This window comes from Chrysochloris asiatica, unplaced genomic scaffold (assembly GCF_000296735.1).
Source record: "Chrysochloris asiatica unplaced genomic scaffold, ChrAsi1.0 scaffold00336, whole genome shotgun sequence".
NCBI lineage: Eukaryota > Metazoa > Chordata > Mammalia > Afrosoricida > Chrysochloridae > Chrysochloris > Chrysochloris asiatica.
Genome location: NW_006408854.1, coordinates 1,736,331 through 1,756,537, shown reverse-complemented (window position 1 = coordinate 1,756,537; position 20,207 = coordinate 1,736,331). Strand labels below are relative to the sequence as shown.

Genomic DNA, 20,207 nt, shown 5'->3' with positions numbered 1-20,207 from the left:
TTATCATATTATTTATTCAGCATACAGATTGAATAATTATGGTGAAAGAATACAATCCTGGCAAACACATTTCCCAATTTTAAAACATTTGGTGTTCCCTTGTTCTATTCAAACAACTGCCTCCTGGTTTATGTATAGATTCCTTGTGAGCACAATTAAGCATTCTGGAATACTCATACTTTGCAATGTTGTCCATAATTTGTCATGATTCACACAATATTTTTAATAGTTAATAAAGCCTTTGCATAGTCAATAAAGCACAAGTATACATCTGTCTGGTATTTTCTGCTTTCAGCCAAGATCCATCTGGCGTCAGCAATGATATCCCTGGTTCATGTCGTCTTCTGAATCTGCTTCAACCCCTGGAAGTTCTCTGTCAATGTATGGTTGCAGCTGTTTTTCTATTACCTTTAGTAAAACTTTACTCTCATGGGATATCGATGATATTGTCTGATGATTTCCACATTCTATTGGGTCACCTATCTTTGGAATGGGCACAGATATGGATCTCTTCCAGTCAGTTGGCCAGGTAGTTATCCTCTAAATCTCTTGGCATAGATGGGTGAGTGCCTCCAATGCTGCATCAGTTTGTTGTAATATTTCAATTTGTGTCTCATCAATTCCCAGTGACTTGTTCTTTGCCAATGCTTTCAATGCTCTTTGGACGTCTTCCTCAGCATCACTGGCTCTTGAATTTGTTGAACATCAACCATTTGTTTTTGATACAGTGACTGTGTATAATTTCTATCTTCTTTTGATGCTCACGTAGGAGTGTTTTTTTTACTATGAATACTCTCTATCTCTACCTCTCTGGCTACCACTTCCTGTCTAATGGTTTATGATTGCCTCCCCTCAGCCCTCTCTTGGGTCCTGGTCCATAAAGAGGATTCATTTTGATGTTCTGTGCTTTCTGTCCCCACAGTTACAGTAGGGATATTGCAGCTATAGTCCATAAGCTCTTGTTCTGGTGCTTGGCCAAGGTACTTGCTGAGTGTATGTCTGAAGTATGAGAGACAAAGTCTAGTTCATATTGGCTTCTAAAGAGCATTCTGGTTGTACTTCTTCCAACACAGATTTGTTTGTTCTTTTGGCAGTCCCTCATACCTTTAAAATTCTTCCCCAACATCGTAACTCAAATGCATCAATCTTCTATGGTCTTCCTTATTCATTGTTCAACTTTCACATGCATAGGACACAATTGAAAATACCATGGCTTGGGTCAAGTGCACTTTAGTCCTCAAATTGTCATCTTTACTTGCTGAGATATTCTGCTTTCTCCTTGGTGTCTAGATTCCTATAAGTCAATAACCCAGGGCACTATTGCTGCCTTTTTATAGTGTCCATAGTACAGTTACCACTAATCTCATCTATGCATTTTGGGGCATTTGCATTGTGTAGTACTCAATTCACCACCATAGCAGTTGAAATCCTCCTGAATCCACATAGTTCTAGACCCAGAGAACATCAGATCCATGGCTTCACCCAGTTTACTACTTTGTGTTTCTTCTCAATTTCTGACTTACAGGGATGTTCATTTTCTTTTAATTTTTCTTTTGTTATATACTGTCTATTGTTGCTATGTAACTGCCATGTACATGGACTGGAGAAGAGTAGCACATCATATTTGGTAAAGTGGAGGGACAGCAAAAAAAGAGGGAGATCTCCAAATAGATAGATTTGTACCATGAGAGCAGTAATGGGCTCAAACATAGCAGCAATTGTGAGGATGGCACTGAGCTGGGTTGTATTTCATTCTGTTGTACATAGGGTCGCTGTGGGTCAGAACTCACTTGACAGCATCTAACAGCAATAATGAAGGACTTCATTTACTGTTAGGGTTATGGTTAGGACAAGGGTTAGTGCTTGGGTTGAGCATTGGGCTTGGTCTGGGAGTAAGACTTGGTCCAGGTTTTGTTGTTGTTGTTGTTGTTAGGTACCATTGAGTCTGTACCGACTTATAGTGAACTTATAAACAACAAAAGAAAACATTTCCAGATCATGACCCAACCTCACAATCATTGCAAAGATTAGTCTGGGTTTTGCTATGCTTGCTCTCATTGCTACTGCTACTGTGCCAATTCATCTCATTAGTGGTCTTTCTCATTTTTGCTGGCCCTCCACTTTACCAAGCATGATGTCCTTTTCCAGGAACTGGTCCCTCCTGATAAGACATCTGAAGTGTGAGAGACAAAGTCTGGGCATCCTGGCTACTAAGGAGCATTTTGTTTGTACTTCTTCCAACACAGATTTGTTTGTTCTTTTGATGATCCATGATACTTCTAATATTCTCCTACAACTCCATAACTGAAATGCATCAATTCTTCTATGGTCTTCTTTATTCATTATATCTCCCTATTGTCTTCTTGCCTTCATGGTTTCTGATGAGAAATCCGAGCTTAATTTGATTTGTTTGCCTTTGTATGTAACACTTCTCTTTTCCTTAGCTGCTTTTAGGATTCTCTCCTTCTCTTTGACTTAAGAGAGCTTGATTATTATGTGTCTTGGTGATTTTATTTTGGGGTCTATCCTTCCTGGGGTTCATTGGGCTTCTTGAATGCTTATCTTTTCACTTTCCAGGATGTCAGGAAAAATTTCTTCCAACAGATTTTCAACTATCTCCTCTGTGGATTTGTGTGATTTTTCCTGTTCTGGAATGCCAATAATTCTTAAGTTATTCCTCTTCATTTTGTCCAACATGAATCTTAGACTTTCTTCAGATTTTTTTATCCTTTTTTTTTCTGGTTGTTCTTCGATTTTAGAAGTATTGAGAGATTTCTCTTCAAGCTCACTAGTTATGGCTTCCATCTCTTCAATTCTATTCCTTTGTCCTTTCAGTGTATTGTCCATTTCTAATATTCTATTATTAATCATTTGGACCTCTTTCTGTAGGATTTGAATCATTTCCAATACTGTATCTATCTTATTTGATTGTTCCTGTTGCACTTTTCTGACTTCTTATTTTTCTCAAACCCTCTGTAAAGTGTTTTGATATATTTCATTATCATCTTTCTGAATCCCTTCTCAGACATTTCCAAAGCCTGCCCTCCTTCCAATGTGAAGTCTAGGTCTACCTCCAGCTCATTTATTTTAGTCACTTTATCTTGTTTCTGGACATGGGCTGATGTGGTTATCTGTTTCTGTTTCTTGGGCATCTTCAGTAGTTAGCTGTGACCTTAATAATTAGATGAATGTATGTTGCTGTTTTATTATGTTTTCTGATTGCCTCCAGATAGATGTGATCAGGATGTGGTCTTACCTTTGCACTCTTCTTATTACTCAACTCAGAGTAACTGTTGCAGGTATTGGCTGCCTATCTGGTATACAGTAGCTGGTATTGGTTCTTGCCTGGATGGTGGGATTCTATAGGGTATGATTGTAGATTGACAATATGACCACTATTGCTGTCTCTTCTTGAGTAATATAGGGAGAGAAAGAGCCCCATAAAGGTAAAGAGAAGACAAAAAACAAAACAGCAACAGAAAAAAGATATTTTGGGTACTGTAGTCTATAATCTAGGTACACCTGACCCAAGCCATGGTATTTTCAATAACCTCATATGGATGTGAAAGCTAGGTGGTGAATAAGAAAGATCGTAGAAGAATTGATGCCTTTGAATTGTGGTGTTGGAGGAGAATACTGAAAGTGTCATGGACTGCCAAAAGAACCAATAGATTTGTTTTGGAAGAAGTGCAGCCAGCGTGCTCGTTGGAGGTCAGGATGGCTAAGCTTCGTCTCTCATACTTTGGACATATTGTCAGGAGAGAACAGTCGCTGGAAAAGGATGTCATTCTGGGTAAGATGGAGGGTCAGAGAAAAAGAGAAAGACCCCCAACGAGATGGATCGGCCAGGTGGCATCATTGATGGCATAGAGTGTGGTGGCGGTAGTGAGGTTGGCCCAGGATCGGACATTGTTTTGTTCTGCTGTGCATGGGGTCGCTATGAGTCGGTTCTGACTTGATGGCACCTGACAACAACAACAAGTCTATAATTGCAGAAAAGAGAACAGAAAAAAAAAATTCTGTAGCAAAATATGAGTATGACTTTAATGTCCCCTTGGCTTCTTGCCTTCAAGGCCACCTGAGAAATTTCAAGATGTCACTGTTGGTCATTATGACAACTCAGGATTTAATTTTCTGCCTGTTTCCTTTTTTGGTCTGTCTCTCTCCCACTCCACAACCCCCATTCAGGCTTTTTTCCTAGTGATTAACAGTTCTGGGCACTCTGTGGCCATTTTGTGCTGCCTTTTGGTTTTAAGGGGATCCTTTCCATTTAAATTTTGAGCAGATCTGTACACATGCATAGAAAAACCCTTCAAGTGTGGGGAGGGGGTGTCCACTCACTCAGGCACCCTCTCTATTCACCAGAATGGAACTGCACAGACAGGGAGAGTCCAATGAACAGATAAAAGAGAAAAAAAAAAGAGAGAGAGAATGGAGAATGTCCAACACCTTTATCTCAGAGGATGTGTTATGTGTCAGTTGTGTCTCTGATCCTTACCTTCTCCGTCTTGCTACAGGTGGCTGCTCTGGGAGTTGCTGAAGATAGCTGATCAGAAAAAAAACATACCAGTTTTCTTGCTTCTGCTACAAATTTCACTGGCTATAAGCCTTCAAAGTTTCTAAACATTCCTTTATACATAGTTCAAAGTTATGGGACCATCCCCTGAACCTGCTTCATCCAGTATTCTGTATCATTGCTGACAGAGCTCCTCACTGCATTTCTCCCCTATCTGCCATCAAGCTCCATCCCCTTACCTTTGGGTTTGAAACATTTTATTATAATATGTTTTGGAGTTTTTCTTTTGGGGTCTATCCTGTTTGGAGTTAGTTAAACTTCTTGAATGGCTGTCTTGTCTTTCATGATGTTAGGGAAGTTTTCTTCCAACAATTCTTTGGCAATATTTTCCTTTTTTTTTCTTTTTCTTTAAATCTCTTCCCATTCTGGAATTATTATCATACATATATCATTCCTCTTGTTAGTGTTGCTCATAAATCTTAGGCTTTCTTTGTATTTTTTTTGTTATTTTTTCTGATTGTTTCTCTAACAGATGAATATCGAGAGGTTTTTTTTGTTGTTGTTGTTGTTGTTGTTTCTTCAAGCTCAGTAATTCAACTTTCCATTGATTCAATTCAATTGCTTTGCCATTTAAATATATTTTTGAAATCTTAGTGTTAAACTTATGGCTATCTAATTGCTGATTTTATGTGGTTCCCATTTCTTCAATTATTTTTTCATTTGTTCATTTGTTTCCCAATGTTTTCCACAGTTCCCCCCATCCCTTGACTTCATCTGTAATTTTCTTGATCTTCATTGAATTTGCATAATTAGCATTCTTTTCAGTATTTTATCAGGTAGTCCTGATACCATTTCTGGTGTTATATTTACTGACTGTTTTTCAGTGACTTATTTGACACACTCTTTTTTGTTCTTTAAATTGTGAATAATGTTATAGTTTACATGGGAGAACATTAGTTTTACATTCATCCTATCGTATATCGTTTCATTACCATGGTTACAATCCCCTCCATGCATCATCAACCAACCAAAGGGTATATTCTACAAGCCTGCCCCTCACACTCTCCCCCCACCCCTTCTGGTCATCAGCACACAGCTACTCTCCCTCTCTGGGTCTAAAGTCCCCAACTGTTCTAGCTCTCTATGTTATCGTCTCTGCTTCCATCTCAGGCATCACTGCTTCTCTGGGTAGGGTCCCATACTCCACTCTTCTCCCTTCATGGTCCCAGGGACCTCTGCTCCTAGACTGCAAAGTTAATCACTCCCCTCCTTGCTACAAAACATCTACTTGTACATTTACAAACCTCACAATCAGTCCTGATAACAATTATTCACTATTGTATCACAAGAGACCTATCCCCATCTCCTTTCATCAGCCCTGCCTAGACAGATTGGATACTACTCAGTGGAGATTCTACCTTCCTCCGTGCCCTCTAGATCTAGGCTCCCTCTTGAAAGCTTGTAAGCCAGTCACTTCTTGTCTTTTCAGTGCCCCCATTTTGGGTAGTCAATGTCCAAGTTGCCCATCCCTGTCTACTCCATGTATGGAGGGGGTGGGAATGATCCTTGCTGTAAAGATTTGCTCCCTCTTTTGAACTACTGCATAGGTGTAGGTCAAGTTCATAAAATTGTATCAGATCACTCTTTTTTTCCTCTTCTTTCTTCTTCTTGTTGAGCTCTGATCATCCAGTCATTGAAGCCAGGTCAAGTGGGTATTATCTGCAAGTGTGGGTGTTCTTGTGCATATACCCTCTCTTCTTATCAGACACACTCTTGTTTGTTGTGTAATCTTAAATTATCTGTTATCTATCTCAGACTTTGTGGTGTTGAATTTATATTTAGTTGATGATTGTATATGTGTGTATTTTCAGATACTTACCATCTGTCTCCTGGTGGATGTGGTAGAAACTGTATGAACATTCTTAATTCTCTGTTCACTGTTTGTGTAGTGTAGTTCAGAGCAGTTTCAAGTGCTTCCAGGAGCAGGACACTATGCCCAGTGCCCAGCCCCAGGCAAAGCAGAGACTGTGCAGGAGGGGGTGCCATTGGCTGCTGAGTTGGTGGGGACTGGTCATGCCCCCATCTACTAGGAGGGCACACAAACAAGGGATAAATGCACCCACTGCTGCCAATTCCCGTCACATCCTGTGCCTGCAGGCCAATGTACCGACAGCCACTTGCAAAAGCTCAAGATATCTTCACTGCTCCATACCAGCCTAGAGTCTCTCTGTTTTCTTCTCTCTCACTGCTCCTGCTCAGTTCCCTCTTCCAGTCAGCACTGAATCTACCTCTCCGACCTATGCTCTAATGCTCAGGGTTTCAGTATCATCATTTGTATCTATTTCACTAGGTTTCAAAAGTCATTGTTACAGAGGATTGCTCTTGTCATGGACTCCAGAAGACCTGTTCTTATTTGTGATCATCAAAGGGGTCAATCTAAAAGTTTTGCAGAAGTGGATGCTTCCAAGATTAAGTATAAGTAATTGGAGCTATCTAATTAGAAGTAGGATTTAGTGATATCAACTTGTATTTACATCAAGCACATCATTTTTACTTAGGTTATGTGTTTATTTTGGACAGCTTTGGAGCTCTTACTTCAGTGTCTTCCAACTCTGCATCACCTAGCCATAGTTTTCCAAATCACTTAATGAGAACATGTGTATTGTCGACTAGTAATAAGCAGTATTACATTCAAAGTAGAGGGCTCCTGACATAAGCAAACATGATAGTATTCGGCTGAAAGGAAAGACTAAACAGGTGTGGTCAGAAAGTAGATTAAATAGTAATTAATTTGGGAATGGAAATATGGCCTGGAGATGGATTGTGAGGACTCTTGTGTCACAGGCTAAGGGATTGGACTTTTCTTTGGGGCAATCAGGGAGAATTTGAATGGTTGTAATTTTGGGATCTCTTTAAATTCAAGAACAAAGATACCAGTTTGAAGACTAGGGTGGGACTGACTCGAGCCATAGTATTTTCAATAGCCTCATATGTATGTGAAAGTTGGACAATGAATAAAGAAGACTGTATAAGAATTGATGCCTTTGAATTATTGTGTTGGAGAAGAATATTCAAATGTTCCTTAAAAGTCAGGATAGGGAGAGTTTACCTCTTATACTTTAGACATGTTATCAGTAGGAACTCATCCCTGGAGAAGAGCATCATGTTTGGTAAAGTGAAGGATTAATGAAAAAGAGATGGAATGTTATGTTACAGTGGCAGCAGCAATGGGTTCAAGCATAACAACAATTGTGAGGATAACACAGGATCGGACAATATTTCGTTCTGTTGTGCACAGGGTCGCTAGGAATCGGAACTGACTTGATGGCACCTAATAACAACAATGATGGGAGAATTAAGAAACCCAATTTGCAATTTTTATATAAAGAACTTTGAGGTAATGAATTGGAGAGAAAAACAAAATAACTAGAATCAGAGTTACCAATTCTAGGAAGATACTAGTAGACTAAGCATAAGATAATGACTGTTAGGTTGTATTATCAAGTGAATGTTGTTGCTAGGTGCACTTGAGTTTTTTCTGACTCATAGTGACCCTATGCACAACAGAGCAAAACACTACGTGGTCCTGCACCAGCATCACTTTCACTGCTATGTTTGAGTTTATTGTTACACCCTTGTCATTGTGTCAAACCATGTCATTGTGGGTCTTCTTTTTCAATGTCCCTCTACTTACTAAGCACCCAGGGACTGGGCCTTCATGATGACATGTCCACAGTATGTGAGAAAAAAGTTCTTCACTCTCACTTCTAAGGACACTTCTGACTGTACTTCTTCCAAGATAGATTTGTTTTCTCTTCTGGCAGTCCACAGTATATTCAATCTCCTTTGCCACCACCACAATTCTAATGTACAATTCTTCTTTGGTCATTCTTATTTATTGTCCAGCTTTTGTATGTATATGAGGTGACTGAAAATACCATGGATTGGGTCATTTGCCCCTGAGTCTTCAAGGTGACATCTTTGCCTTTTAATACTTTTTAGAACTTTTCAACAGATTTGTTCAGGAAATAAGTACCATGGGAATAAATGAATAAAACAAAACAAAACAAAAACTGCCATCCAGTTGATTTCAACTCACAGCAGCCCTATATAGTTTCCCAGTCTCTAAATCTTTATGAGAGCAGACAGTCTCATCTTTCTTCTGTGGAGTGGCTGGTGGGTTTGAACTGCTAACCATGCAGTTAGCAGCCCAAATCCAAACTCACAGTGCCATTGGGGCTCCTTATCAAGGAAATAGTAGGATTAAAAATTCCAAATATTTTAAATCTGAATTTGAAAAGCTACAATCAACTAATGCTTCCACTAATATTTCTTCTCTGACACTACTCTTTTATGTAAAAATGTCATTGCCATAGAGGTTTTCCTAGTTTAGACACAAGTGTGCTGGAACTTTTAGTAGTATGCTCAATATTTGAGGGCTGTACTTTTCATATATTCAGAGTACCATCTTACTCTTTAAGGAGCTCTGGTAGTGTAGTGGGTACGAGTCAGACTGCTAACCTCAACATCAGCAGTTTGAAACTACCAGTCGTTCTGCTGGACAAAAGATGAGGTTTTCTGCTCCCATAAAGATTTACAGCCTCAGAAACCCTACATAGGGTTGCTATGACTTGAAACTGACTCCACGGCACATAACCACCACCACTCTATTCGCCACGGTCACTATGAGACAGAATTACTCAGAGGTAGTACTTATTTTATTTTTTTATCTAATTCTATCAGTGGTACTGTATGTCACATCAAAGATATTTAAGGGATGATCTGGACATGTAAATGGAGGCCTGGTGGAGCTGCGGGTTAGGCATTAGGCTGACAGGCTTACGGTAGGCAGTTCAAACCCACCAGCCATTCTGAAGGAGAAAGATAAGGTTGTCTGTTTCTGTGAAGATTTATAATTTGAAAATTCTACATAGGGTTGTTATGACTCTGAATCAACTCAATGGCCATGGACTTGAGCATGTAAAGGGTTAACACACTATGTTAGGAATTCTTATGTTGCCATTATTAAAATCATCAAAGATGGGTACTTTTATATCACATTAAAAATAAAATTTTAAAAGTTAACATTTGGTTAAAGAAACAAACAACTTTTCTCTCCAAAATAAATAAATAAATAAATATGGATTTTTAATAACATAAAACTCAAGTTGAATAAAAACAGTTTCTGGATAAAATCTATGTCCCATGAAAAAGTAGGATTTCTAATTGAATACTGTGTTTTAATTAAATAATTACTCATAACTTTAAATAATATTTCTGTCTACACAAAAGCATGTTAAATAGGAAAATGTAGAAAATGGCAGTATCTCGACAAACTGGACTTCAATCTAATATAAAATAAGTATCTTTTCTGTATACCATGAAGAAAATTCTCTTTGTAGCGTCTCTGATCCAGTTCAGGATCTAGAAGGTTTTTCTTCTGTTGTCCAGCGTCGATTGAACTAACAATACATTTGACACTATTCTAGGGACTTGATTGGCATCCTGTTGTTTCTGACACATAGCAATCCTATATAGGGTTTCTGAGACTGTAAATCTTTATGGGAGCAGACAGTCTCATCTTTCTCCTGTGGAGTAGCTAGTGGTTTTGAAATGCTAACATTTTGATTAGTAATCCAGTGCCTAAACTATAGTGCCCACAAGGCAAATATAGTGGCAGTGGTGGTGGCTGTGTGTTGTTGAGTTGGTTCTGACACAGAGCGACCTTGTATAGAGTTTCTGAGGATGTAAATCTTTACAGGAGCAGAAAGCTTCATCTTTCTCTTGCGGAGTGATGGGTAGATTCAAACTACTGACCGTAAGGTTAACAGCTCAGCTCATAATCCACTATAATATCAGAGCTCCTTAGGCATATATGATATCTTTTACATTCTCAAAAGCACATCAAATATGAAGAATTCTTGTAAGACTGATACTCATTTGATCTTAAATTTGCAATAACTTAGAAAAGAGGAGACTCATATTCTTTACTGGTGCTTGAGGAATCCCTCATCAGGGGCTTATAAAGGTCTCCCTGAAGTCCCAGATATTCACACAACATTTTAGGATGAGTTTTTAGGTGTGTGGTTATTGTTCCTACTTAAGAAAATTCCTCAGAGAATCTAACCTTAAAAAAAGGAAAGAAAGAAAAAAGAGAAGCAAATCATAAAAACCTGTGCTAACTATGATTCAAAGGGAAAAAATGAACTTCAGTGAAAGCCAACTTGAGCTGGAAAGACTTGTACACTTAAGTAACCAGACATGTGTAGCCACTTATGAAGCTGTCTGATTACATATGTTTTAAAACATCTGTCAGCAGAATCAGAACTCCACATGCAAAATACAGCCCTCATGAGCATTGTGGAGGTTCAGTTAACTCTGAACAAGTCTCAGAACCTGAGACAAATCAATAAGATGCTATAGGTTGAGCACAGGTTGTTCATGCTTGAGTTGAAGAAAACTTGAGAAGCAGTTCCCAAAGGCTGTGACTCATTTGTGGACATTAATATCTTAAGGACAAAATTGGAACCAACGTTAAAACCTAGGGAGGCCTGAAGAAAGATGTTGCTAAGTGCCAAGAAACAGATTTAAAACCTATAGTTTAACTTAGGGCTTCAGAACTTTAAGCTGAGCCTAACCTCACTCCGTTTTCTATTAAAAACAACAATTAAAAAACAAAACACTCCATGACATTTTCCCATCATTAAATTTTCCCATCTCCAAAATGAAAATTCAATTTCTTTCAAACCTGCAGCATTTGTTCTTCCTCTGAAGACATCGTCATATGCTTTCCACTGTGGCTTCACCTGGTAGGCATGGATGAATACCACAAACACCACCACAAGACACATTAAGGGAACAAGAGCAGCAGTGAACAAAGCTGCATAAATGTTTGGGATGAAACACCTGAAAAAGAATGAGAGAGAAAATAGGAATAGATCACTCAGACAAAATAAATACAAACATGTCTAAACTCAGAATTTATCATTTTGGCATGTCATACTAGCTTTTTGTACCTAGATGTTGGCTAATTAAAATTTTTGGCTTGCCAAATTGAAGCTCTGAGTAGAAAGTATATGAAGAAATCTAGGTCATTCCTCCACAAAAGAGGTTTCATGGAACATTTATCTCTTGAGATGCTCATAAAAATTTAAAAAAGGTTATGATGAAAATGCTATACATGCATGTTATATAATCCTTTTGGCGACTCAGGGTATATATGTATATTTTTTTAAAAGCTATGGAAATTCATTGAGTAAGTAAATCTGCTCTCTGGAATGATACTTTAGTACTGAAGCTCACCATCACAACTTCATGAATGAATGACTAGATCAACTTCTTAACTTTTCCTCGTTTTTAAAATAGGGTTTATCATGATATTTACAATAAAATTAGTTTTGAAGGTGAACTGAAATCATTCACATAAAAGAGTGAATTTTGTTTAACCCACCATTCCTAGACAACTAGATCTTTCCCTGCCTTTCTCATTCTCTGTAACACACACACTCGTGCTATAGAGCTAATGCCTTCTGCAACACATTTTAGGAGTAACTGATTTAATTATTTCTAGCTAATTTTTCAAATTAGTTGGTGGATTCCAGGGTTATTTCATGGTTCTTTTCTATTCCCTTCCTCTATTTAACTCCCAAAAGAAGAAGACTGTTAAGGTTTATGGTTACAGGGCTGATGGTGGTGTCCCTGTGTCCTGTCAAAGGTTGGTCATACTTGTCCAAGCCTCTCTTGACCTCTGTGGTTCCCCAGATTAGAGGGTAACAAGGGCTAAAGTATAGAAGGAGGCCAGGGCACCTCTACATGTGATCTTCCTCCTCCCCACTACCCTTCCTTTTCTTCTCTCCATTTGGATTTTTCTTCCTAGGATGAGCCTAATAGTAGAAATAAAAAATGAAGGCTGATGTAAATATCAGAGCACTAGTAAAAAAGCATAATTTTGACTTGTATTTCAGACTCTATCTTCCTCACCTAAATTTCTCTTGGATATCACATGATAGAAGGCATTATTTGAAGGTAAATTTGAGTATTTCATTATGCCATCTTCACAATATTTCTTTTGAATGCATGAAACTTTTGTCATTCCTAAACTCTACATTTCTCCAAGAGTCATTTACTCTCTTGAAAGAATGAATAATAAGTTTTCTGGTGGAAGCTACACTCCACAATTGTATCTGTCATCACTGGGGTTTTACATAGAACAATGAAACTCAAGGGAAACTTAAACTTCTTGTTTGTTTTCTCACAACATTGGAATTTAAGGTATATGGTTTTAGAGATTTAACTGATAAATATTTTCAAAGGCCATAAAGTTATCTTGCACTTTACATAAATCTACCAAAATCTCAAAATGGAGGACTGGTAAATAGGTTCACAATAGCTTCAATAGTGTTTTGGAGATATATGTCATTTCTTATAAAGGACACCCAAGTAACTTTAAGATCATGATGTGACTAATTATAAAACTTTCATAGTAAGCGGTGTCCCTTAAAATATCATTTCCCCCTAATTTCTGTCTCTCTCTCTCTATATATATATGATATTTGTAATCCTAGATTATGATACAGTCACAAATAACAGATTCTGAAAACAGAAATATATAACTTGATTAAAAGGAAATCTTATAATCCCAAATATAGGTAATCGGGAAACACACATTCTTGAACTTTGGATAATAGTATCTCAATTTTATATTTATAAAAAGAAATATTATTGAATAAAAACCATCATCAGAAGTTATTTTAATGAACACAAGTGCTAAAATGTATGCCTTCTGTAAACATAACACATTTAAAGAGACATTTTAACACACATTTTGCATCTGCAAAAGAGAAGCCATAATCATGAATTTCCTGGCTTTTAGCATTATTTTGACAGCACTGAATTTTTTCCTTACATGACCAGTATGCAGAAAGATCTGTATCTTCCAGGTAAAACCCATAGGATTAAATAAAACAAATAAACACTAATGTCTTTGATCTTGTTAAGCTTGAACCCATTGCTGCTGCCACAATGACAATCCATCTTGTTGGGGAGGGGGTCTTCCTCTTTTTCACTAGCCCTCCACATTATCAAGCATGATGTCCTCTTCTCCAGGGACTGATCTCTCCTGATAATATGTCTGAAGTATGAGAGAGGGAGTCTTTAAGGAGCATTCTGGCTATACTTCTTTCAACAGAGATTTGTTTGTTCTTACAGCAGTCCACTGTAATTTTTTTAATTTAAGTTTTTATTGAATAAGGAAGATCGTAGAAGAATTGATGCTTTTGAGTTGTGGTGTTGGAGGAGAATACTGAAAGTGCCATGGACTGCCAAAAGAACCAATAGATCTGTTTTGGAAGAGGTGCAGCCAGAGTGCTCCTTGGAGGCCAGGATGGCTAAGCTTTGTCTCTCATACTTTGGACATATTGTCAGGAAGGAACAGTCTCTGGAGAAGGATGTCATGCTGGGTAAGGTGGAGGGTCAGAGAAAAAGAGGAAGACCCCCAACGAGATGGCTCAGCCAGGTGACATCATTGATGGCGTCAAGTGTGGCGGCGGTAGTGAGGTTGGCCCAGGATCGGACATTGTTTCATTCTGCTGTGCATGGGGTCGCTATGAGTCAGTTCCGACTTGATGGCACCTGACAACAACAAAAGTTTTCATTGTGAACTGAGTGAAAGTTAACAGGGCAGATCATCATGTTTACATTTTTTTAAAGTCATACAATTAGTTTCATCATAATGATTACAATCCCTTCCATGTACCATCAGTTAATAGTATTTCTCTCTATTCACTTTAGCTCTTTTTTTTAAAAACAAAACAAAACAAAAAAAACACTCATGCATATACAATAATTTACATCACCAAAGGGCACATTCTGCAAGTCTGCCTCATAGCCACTATCTCTTAGTCCTTCTCTTCCCATGAATCTAGAGTCCTCAGCGGGCTCCCCCTCTCTATGTCCCCACCTCTGCCTCCATCTCTGGTGTTCCTCCTTCTCTGATTAAGGTCCTCCATTCCACTTATGCTCTTCTCCCTTGATGGTCCTCCGGTCCTTTGTTTCTGGACTGTAAAATTAACTGCTCCCCATTTTTGTTACAAAACTTCTACCTTTACGATTGTGACCGTTGCAATTAGTCATGATAACAGTAACTTACTATTGAATCATAAAAATCTTATCCCCATTTCTTTTAACCAGACCCATTTAGACAAGATGAAAATTATTTAGTGGGGACACTTTCTTCCCCCTCACACTCTTAAATTAAACTTCATCTTGAAACATTGTAACTTCATTCCTTTATTGCCCCCTCATTGTAGGTAGCCAATGTCTAAGTTGCTCATCCTTATCTACCCTATGTATAGTGGGGAGAGCGTTGATACTTGATGTGAAGACTCCTTCCCTCTCTGTTGGTATTTAGAGTTACTATCTCCAAGAGTATAGGTCAGGTTCATCAAATTGTAGCAATTTACCCTTGATTCCTTTATCAAAAAAAAATTTTTTTTATCAAGTTCTGATTATCAAGCTATTGAGGCTAGGTCAAATGAGTACTACCTGCAAGTTTGGGTGTTCTTGTGCATCTCCCCTCACTTCATATCAGCTGGATGCTTCACTCACAGCTCTAGCCCTCTGTGGCTAAGTCCTTTTCCATGGGCTCAGGTGTCCCCAGCTCTCGCCACACTTTGGACCGACCAGCCCTTCCTCTTCTCTTTCTCATTTCCAGGTCAATGGGAGTCTATGGAACGTGGTTGAACTCAGCACTTTCTTCATAGCTGCCTTTCCCCCCTTCCACTCACCAGTAGACTAATATGGTCACCAGCAAGCTTACATTCCTGCTCATGTGTTCCTTTTGAATTTCAGTCTTAGACTGGGGTTTGTCCTTAAGGGACTCGATTACTTGCCTTGATGGCTTCCTGGTGAACAGCATGTTTATTCTTGCAGTAGTCAGTTATACTGACATTTTTGTTCAGGGTTTTTCCTGATGATCTTTCTTTGAAGATGTATCTTCTGTTGCTCTAGCTGTTCCAGGCTGGTCTGCTTGTCCTTTCTAGTGGGAATGTCCCCCCTCAGAAGGTTCTGGATGGGATTCAGGATTCCACCAACCATCCTATACTTTGCAACACCTCAGCAAGAGTCCTATTTTACTGGGCAAGTTCTAGAACCCCTTTTAGGTATTCCAATCAGTTATAGGCTGAAGATGCATTTACAAATTTTCTGTAATCATGTTTCCCAACATTACTTTCTATCTCACTCAGGTATCTATTTTACAATAGTAGGCAAGGGAAACCAACATTCATAAGACAGTCAAGCATCTTAGTATTATTTCCCCTTTTCAAACAATGCCTAGATCCCTGTATCATAGAGCCCTATTGTTCTAAGGTTCAGCATACATCACTATTTACGTCTGTCCCGCTCAGCCCATACAAACCTGTTTCAGTGTTCCCCTATCTACCTTGTTCTTCCACCTCCTCCCCCTCTATGGTACTTTTAACATTCTTCTGCAACACCATGACTCAAATGCGCCAATTCTTCTATAGACTTCCATTGTTGTTGTTGTTATTGTTAAGTGCCATCAAGCTGGTTCCAAATCATAGTGACTCTATACAGGGTTTATGAGGAGCAGCTGTTAAGCTTGCAGTTCAAACCGACTTTGCAGTGCAGTGCATTATCCTCCAGTGCCACACCAGGACTCTTTGGTCTTCCGTAGAACTCTCACATCCATATGAAGCTATTGAAAATAATGCCATGGCTTGGGTCTGGCATATCTCAGTCCTTGGACAGATTTCTTTTGTTTTTCCAGATAAATCTACCTAGTCATAAAACTAGTTCCATTTTCCCTTTGTTTCTCCATTGTCCTGAAAATTATGGCCTCTCATAAGTACAGGTCCACTGAAGGTGGCTCAAGCTTGTTGTCTGCAAGGTCAGCAAGGTCCAGATCATTTATTAGGCGGCTCTGGCCCTATAGCATGCCCAGTTCTTCTTTGCAGCCCCTCCTATTTCCATGTCAACAAAAGACACTGCAGTACTGTAGGTCCTACCCTATCCATTTCCACTCAGCCATGATTCCATCAAAGTCCTCTTTGAAAGAAAACTACCTGTCTAGGCACCAACTCATAGGGTCCCAGGAGTAAGACAACTCTTCTGAAATACTAACATTTGCAAATGTGATAGGGCTAAAGGAAAACCAGTTGTCTTTAGTCAATGCCAACGCAAAGCAACCCCATGTATGTCAGAATAGAACTGTGCCCCATATGGTTTTCAATGGCTGAGTTTTTCAGAAGTAAAATACCAAACCTCTAGGTCTTAGAGGGAGGTTTGTCCTGAATACCCCTCTTAGGTATTTCTTGATGGATTGATCTCTAACCTTGGGTTAACAGCTAAGTATGCTAATCATTTGCACTATTCAGGAACTCCTGAGCTAAAAGGATAACATGCAAATGTGGCACTTCAGTACATGGAAAACAGGTGGAACAGGTTGGTCAGTCCAAGGAAAGTAGGTAGAAAAGGCTGATCATTCCACATCCTAAGCTCACACCTCCTGTACCTAATACCTTCTGATTTTCAATGATCCTAAGTACACTTTTCCTTTAAAGCTAGCAAAGTATTATTCTAGTTTCCTAGTCAATACTGTCTGAATGGAATTTCCTCTGGTGTTTTATAAAATTTCCCATAGTTAATAAAATGTTGTTGTTCTTATGTGCCATGGAGTCAGTTCCAACTCATAACAACCCTGTATGGGGCTTCCAAGGCTGTAAATCTTTATGGGAGCGGAAAGCCTCATCTTTCTCCTGCAGAACAGCTGGTCATTTTGAACTGCCAATCCTGAGGTTAGCAGCCCGATTCATAACCACTGCACTACCAGAGTTCCTGGTGTTAATAAAATATCTGGGTGTTAATAAAATACACCAAGATAAATGGTCCAATGCATTAAAAAAAGTTTCATAAACTAGAATTTCCTTAACCAACTTATAAGATGTATGGGTTATTCCAAGTAGTTAAGGATTAAATCACACAAAAGTGATGCGGGGAGTTCGGAAACTGTGAATATCGTATTAGAAGAGTTTCTAAAATAAGGCTGAAACAAATTCTTGGAAAAATTCAGTGTAATGTAAGAAATGAGCAGATTGACTGCTATGTACACCCGAAGGCTAAGGAAGTAGTTGGTTAGTGCTGGAAGTTAATTTTACATCAAGAACAGAGCCGACACATACCAGAACATGAGACAAAAGCCATATGGATTTGATTTCTTAAAAAGGGCAAGGAAAGTGTGTTCCTTGTATTTACCAACTCTTCCAGCTACAAAGTTCTCAAGTGACCTTTCTCTCTTTTGGTACTGAATACTCTTCTGGGTTCTTGCAATCAATCACGTGATTAATTTTGGCTGATCCCTTTTAAACATTCATGGGTATATTTTCTTTCTTATTATAACCCAGGTGATCTTAATTTATTTCAGAACTTAAATCTTTCCTCTGGTTTTAGCCACATGAAACAAGTAGATGCTGTTTCATTGCCTGCAGGTTTCATTTTTCCCAAGTCTACCCTTAGAGTATTCACAGCGCTTTATGTCACTTGCTAATTCAGTAAAATTATTACCTTCCCTCGGTAGCACTTTATACGTATTGTAGCATTTTCACTTCCATGACCTAACTTAAATTTCAAAACTTCTGTGTGGGTGTCATGGAATAGTTCACTTTCTTTATTCCTTGATTCCTTAATCATCAGAAGAAGGAGCTCAGAGGTAGAAAAGTCTAGGAGAGACTCGGATTCCACTAATAGTAACTGAAGGATGCTAGGAACTCCCTGTTCATGTGATTGTGATTTAATTCCATTTAATTATATTTTAAAGAACAGGTTGATCCTTGCAAGAGGAAGGATTTGAAGAAATCTAGGCAGCTGATATCTTGTTTACACAGGTAATGAAAAAATGACATAGGTAATGAAGAATAGTAAATATTTGTTTCCTTGGTCTTTGTAAACACTTTTCCTCAATCAGACAACAATAATTGTTCACAAGCTAATGTGCCAATGTCCCTGAGGTAGGTCTGAGTATTTCTTTATTGATGGCATCTACATGAAGAGCTACAATTATTGCTTTAATCAGTCTTTAGTTTTCTACTTGGAATCTCCTGATGATGCTTTATCTGGAGAGGAAAGGGGGTGGTCTGTCAGTTTTATTATTTGAGTTTATTTGATAAATTATCAATCAAGAATTGCTCATCATTTATTATAAACTGATTTATTGAATACAATATATCTGTTTATTGAATCTATTAGTTGAAGAATATAGATGTTATTCATTATGCATGTTTATCATTTATGAATAAAATCTAAGCTAATATTATGATTTATTTTTTTCATTGCTTGTCTGATTTACTTTCTTTCTAAAGATAATGCTCTTATTTAACACACATTTTAAATTCACCTATGACTTTATGTTGTTGTTGTTATGTGCCGTGGAGTCGGTTCTGAGGCTATAAATGATTTACGGGAGTAGAAAGCCTCATCTGTCTCCCGCAGAACAGCTGGTAGTTTCGAACTGCTGACTGTAAGGTTAGCAAGCGTAGTTGTTACGAATCGGGCTATGAACCTTAAGGTCAGAGGTTCTAAACTACCAGCCGCTCCGCAGGAGAAAGATAAGGCTTTCTCCTCCGGTAAAGATTTACACCCTCGGAAACCCTGTACAGGGTCGCTATGGGTCGGGACCGACTCGATGGCACTTAACAACAACAACATGACTTTATGAATGTATATATGTATGTGTGTGTGTGTGTGTGTCTGTTCATGTACTCTAAGCTAACCCATTCAAAATCATTGGAGTAGTTTAGAGAAAAAAATGAAGCATACTAATTTTTTGGAAACTTTCATGAATTTTGAGTGAAGGTTGACAGAGAAGATCATCAATTTCAAATTCAACAAATCATACCCTGAAAATGGGGCAACAATGGTGACGTCCATTCCAGACCTGAAAGATGGCTAAGGGCCATTATCTCAGGATCATTTAGTCTCTTTCTGACCAATAAATCTGGTCCTTTTTATAATTTGGAGCTTTGTTCCACATTGTCTTTGACTCTGAGACCTTTTAATGTGATCCCTTTTGGAGCAGTTGGTAGTGATAGCCAGGTACCTTCTAGTTCTGACCTCAGACTCATGGAGACTGATGCTCAGGTGTTCTGTTAGTCCACTGGACTAATTGACTCCAAGCATCTTCAATTTTCATCACTCTTATTTTTTTCGGCGCATGGAGAGAACAAGAGCTTTGAAGATTCCACTCACTACTTACCAAAGTAGGATGTAGACATTGTCTTTTTGGGCTATGTGAAAGCATATTAATTTTTCAAATGAATATATTAATAAAGACTCCAGAATGAAGGAAAAATAACATTTTAGATTGACTTTAAGGTAAGAAAATATATTCTTTTTGTTTTTGTTGTTATTAAAATTTTTTAATAGAAAGACCTCTTTTGAAGCAGAAATTATATTCTCATTCACAAAGTGCTGATATGCACTATACAGGCACTTTGCAGAATAATACATGTTCTCCTTACTTTTATCAGGTTAGTTTTCCTTCTCAACTTTCCTCTTCTTTTTTTTTTTTTTTTTTTTAATGTTTTATTTTGAATTATGTGATAGTTCTAGTAGCGTAGTGGTTGCGAATCGGGCTGCGAACTTTAAGGTCAGCGGTTCGAAACTACCAGCTGCTCCG

General features: G+C 38.3%; 1 protein-coding gene across 1 annotated transcript in view; it reads right to left on the bottom strand.

Annotated features, from left to right (window-relative positions):
- The window catches only part of GPR98 (G protein-coupled receptor 98), a 962,819-nt gene that overhangs the window by 168,045 nt on the left and 774,567 nt on the right, over positions 1–20,207 (bottom strand). Inside the window, 1 exon segment of the mRNA XM_006875701.1 lies at positions 11,265–11,422. Within this exon segment, the coding sequence (XP_006875763.1) occupies positions 11,265–11,422 (158 nt within the window).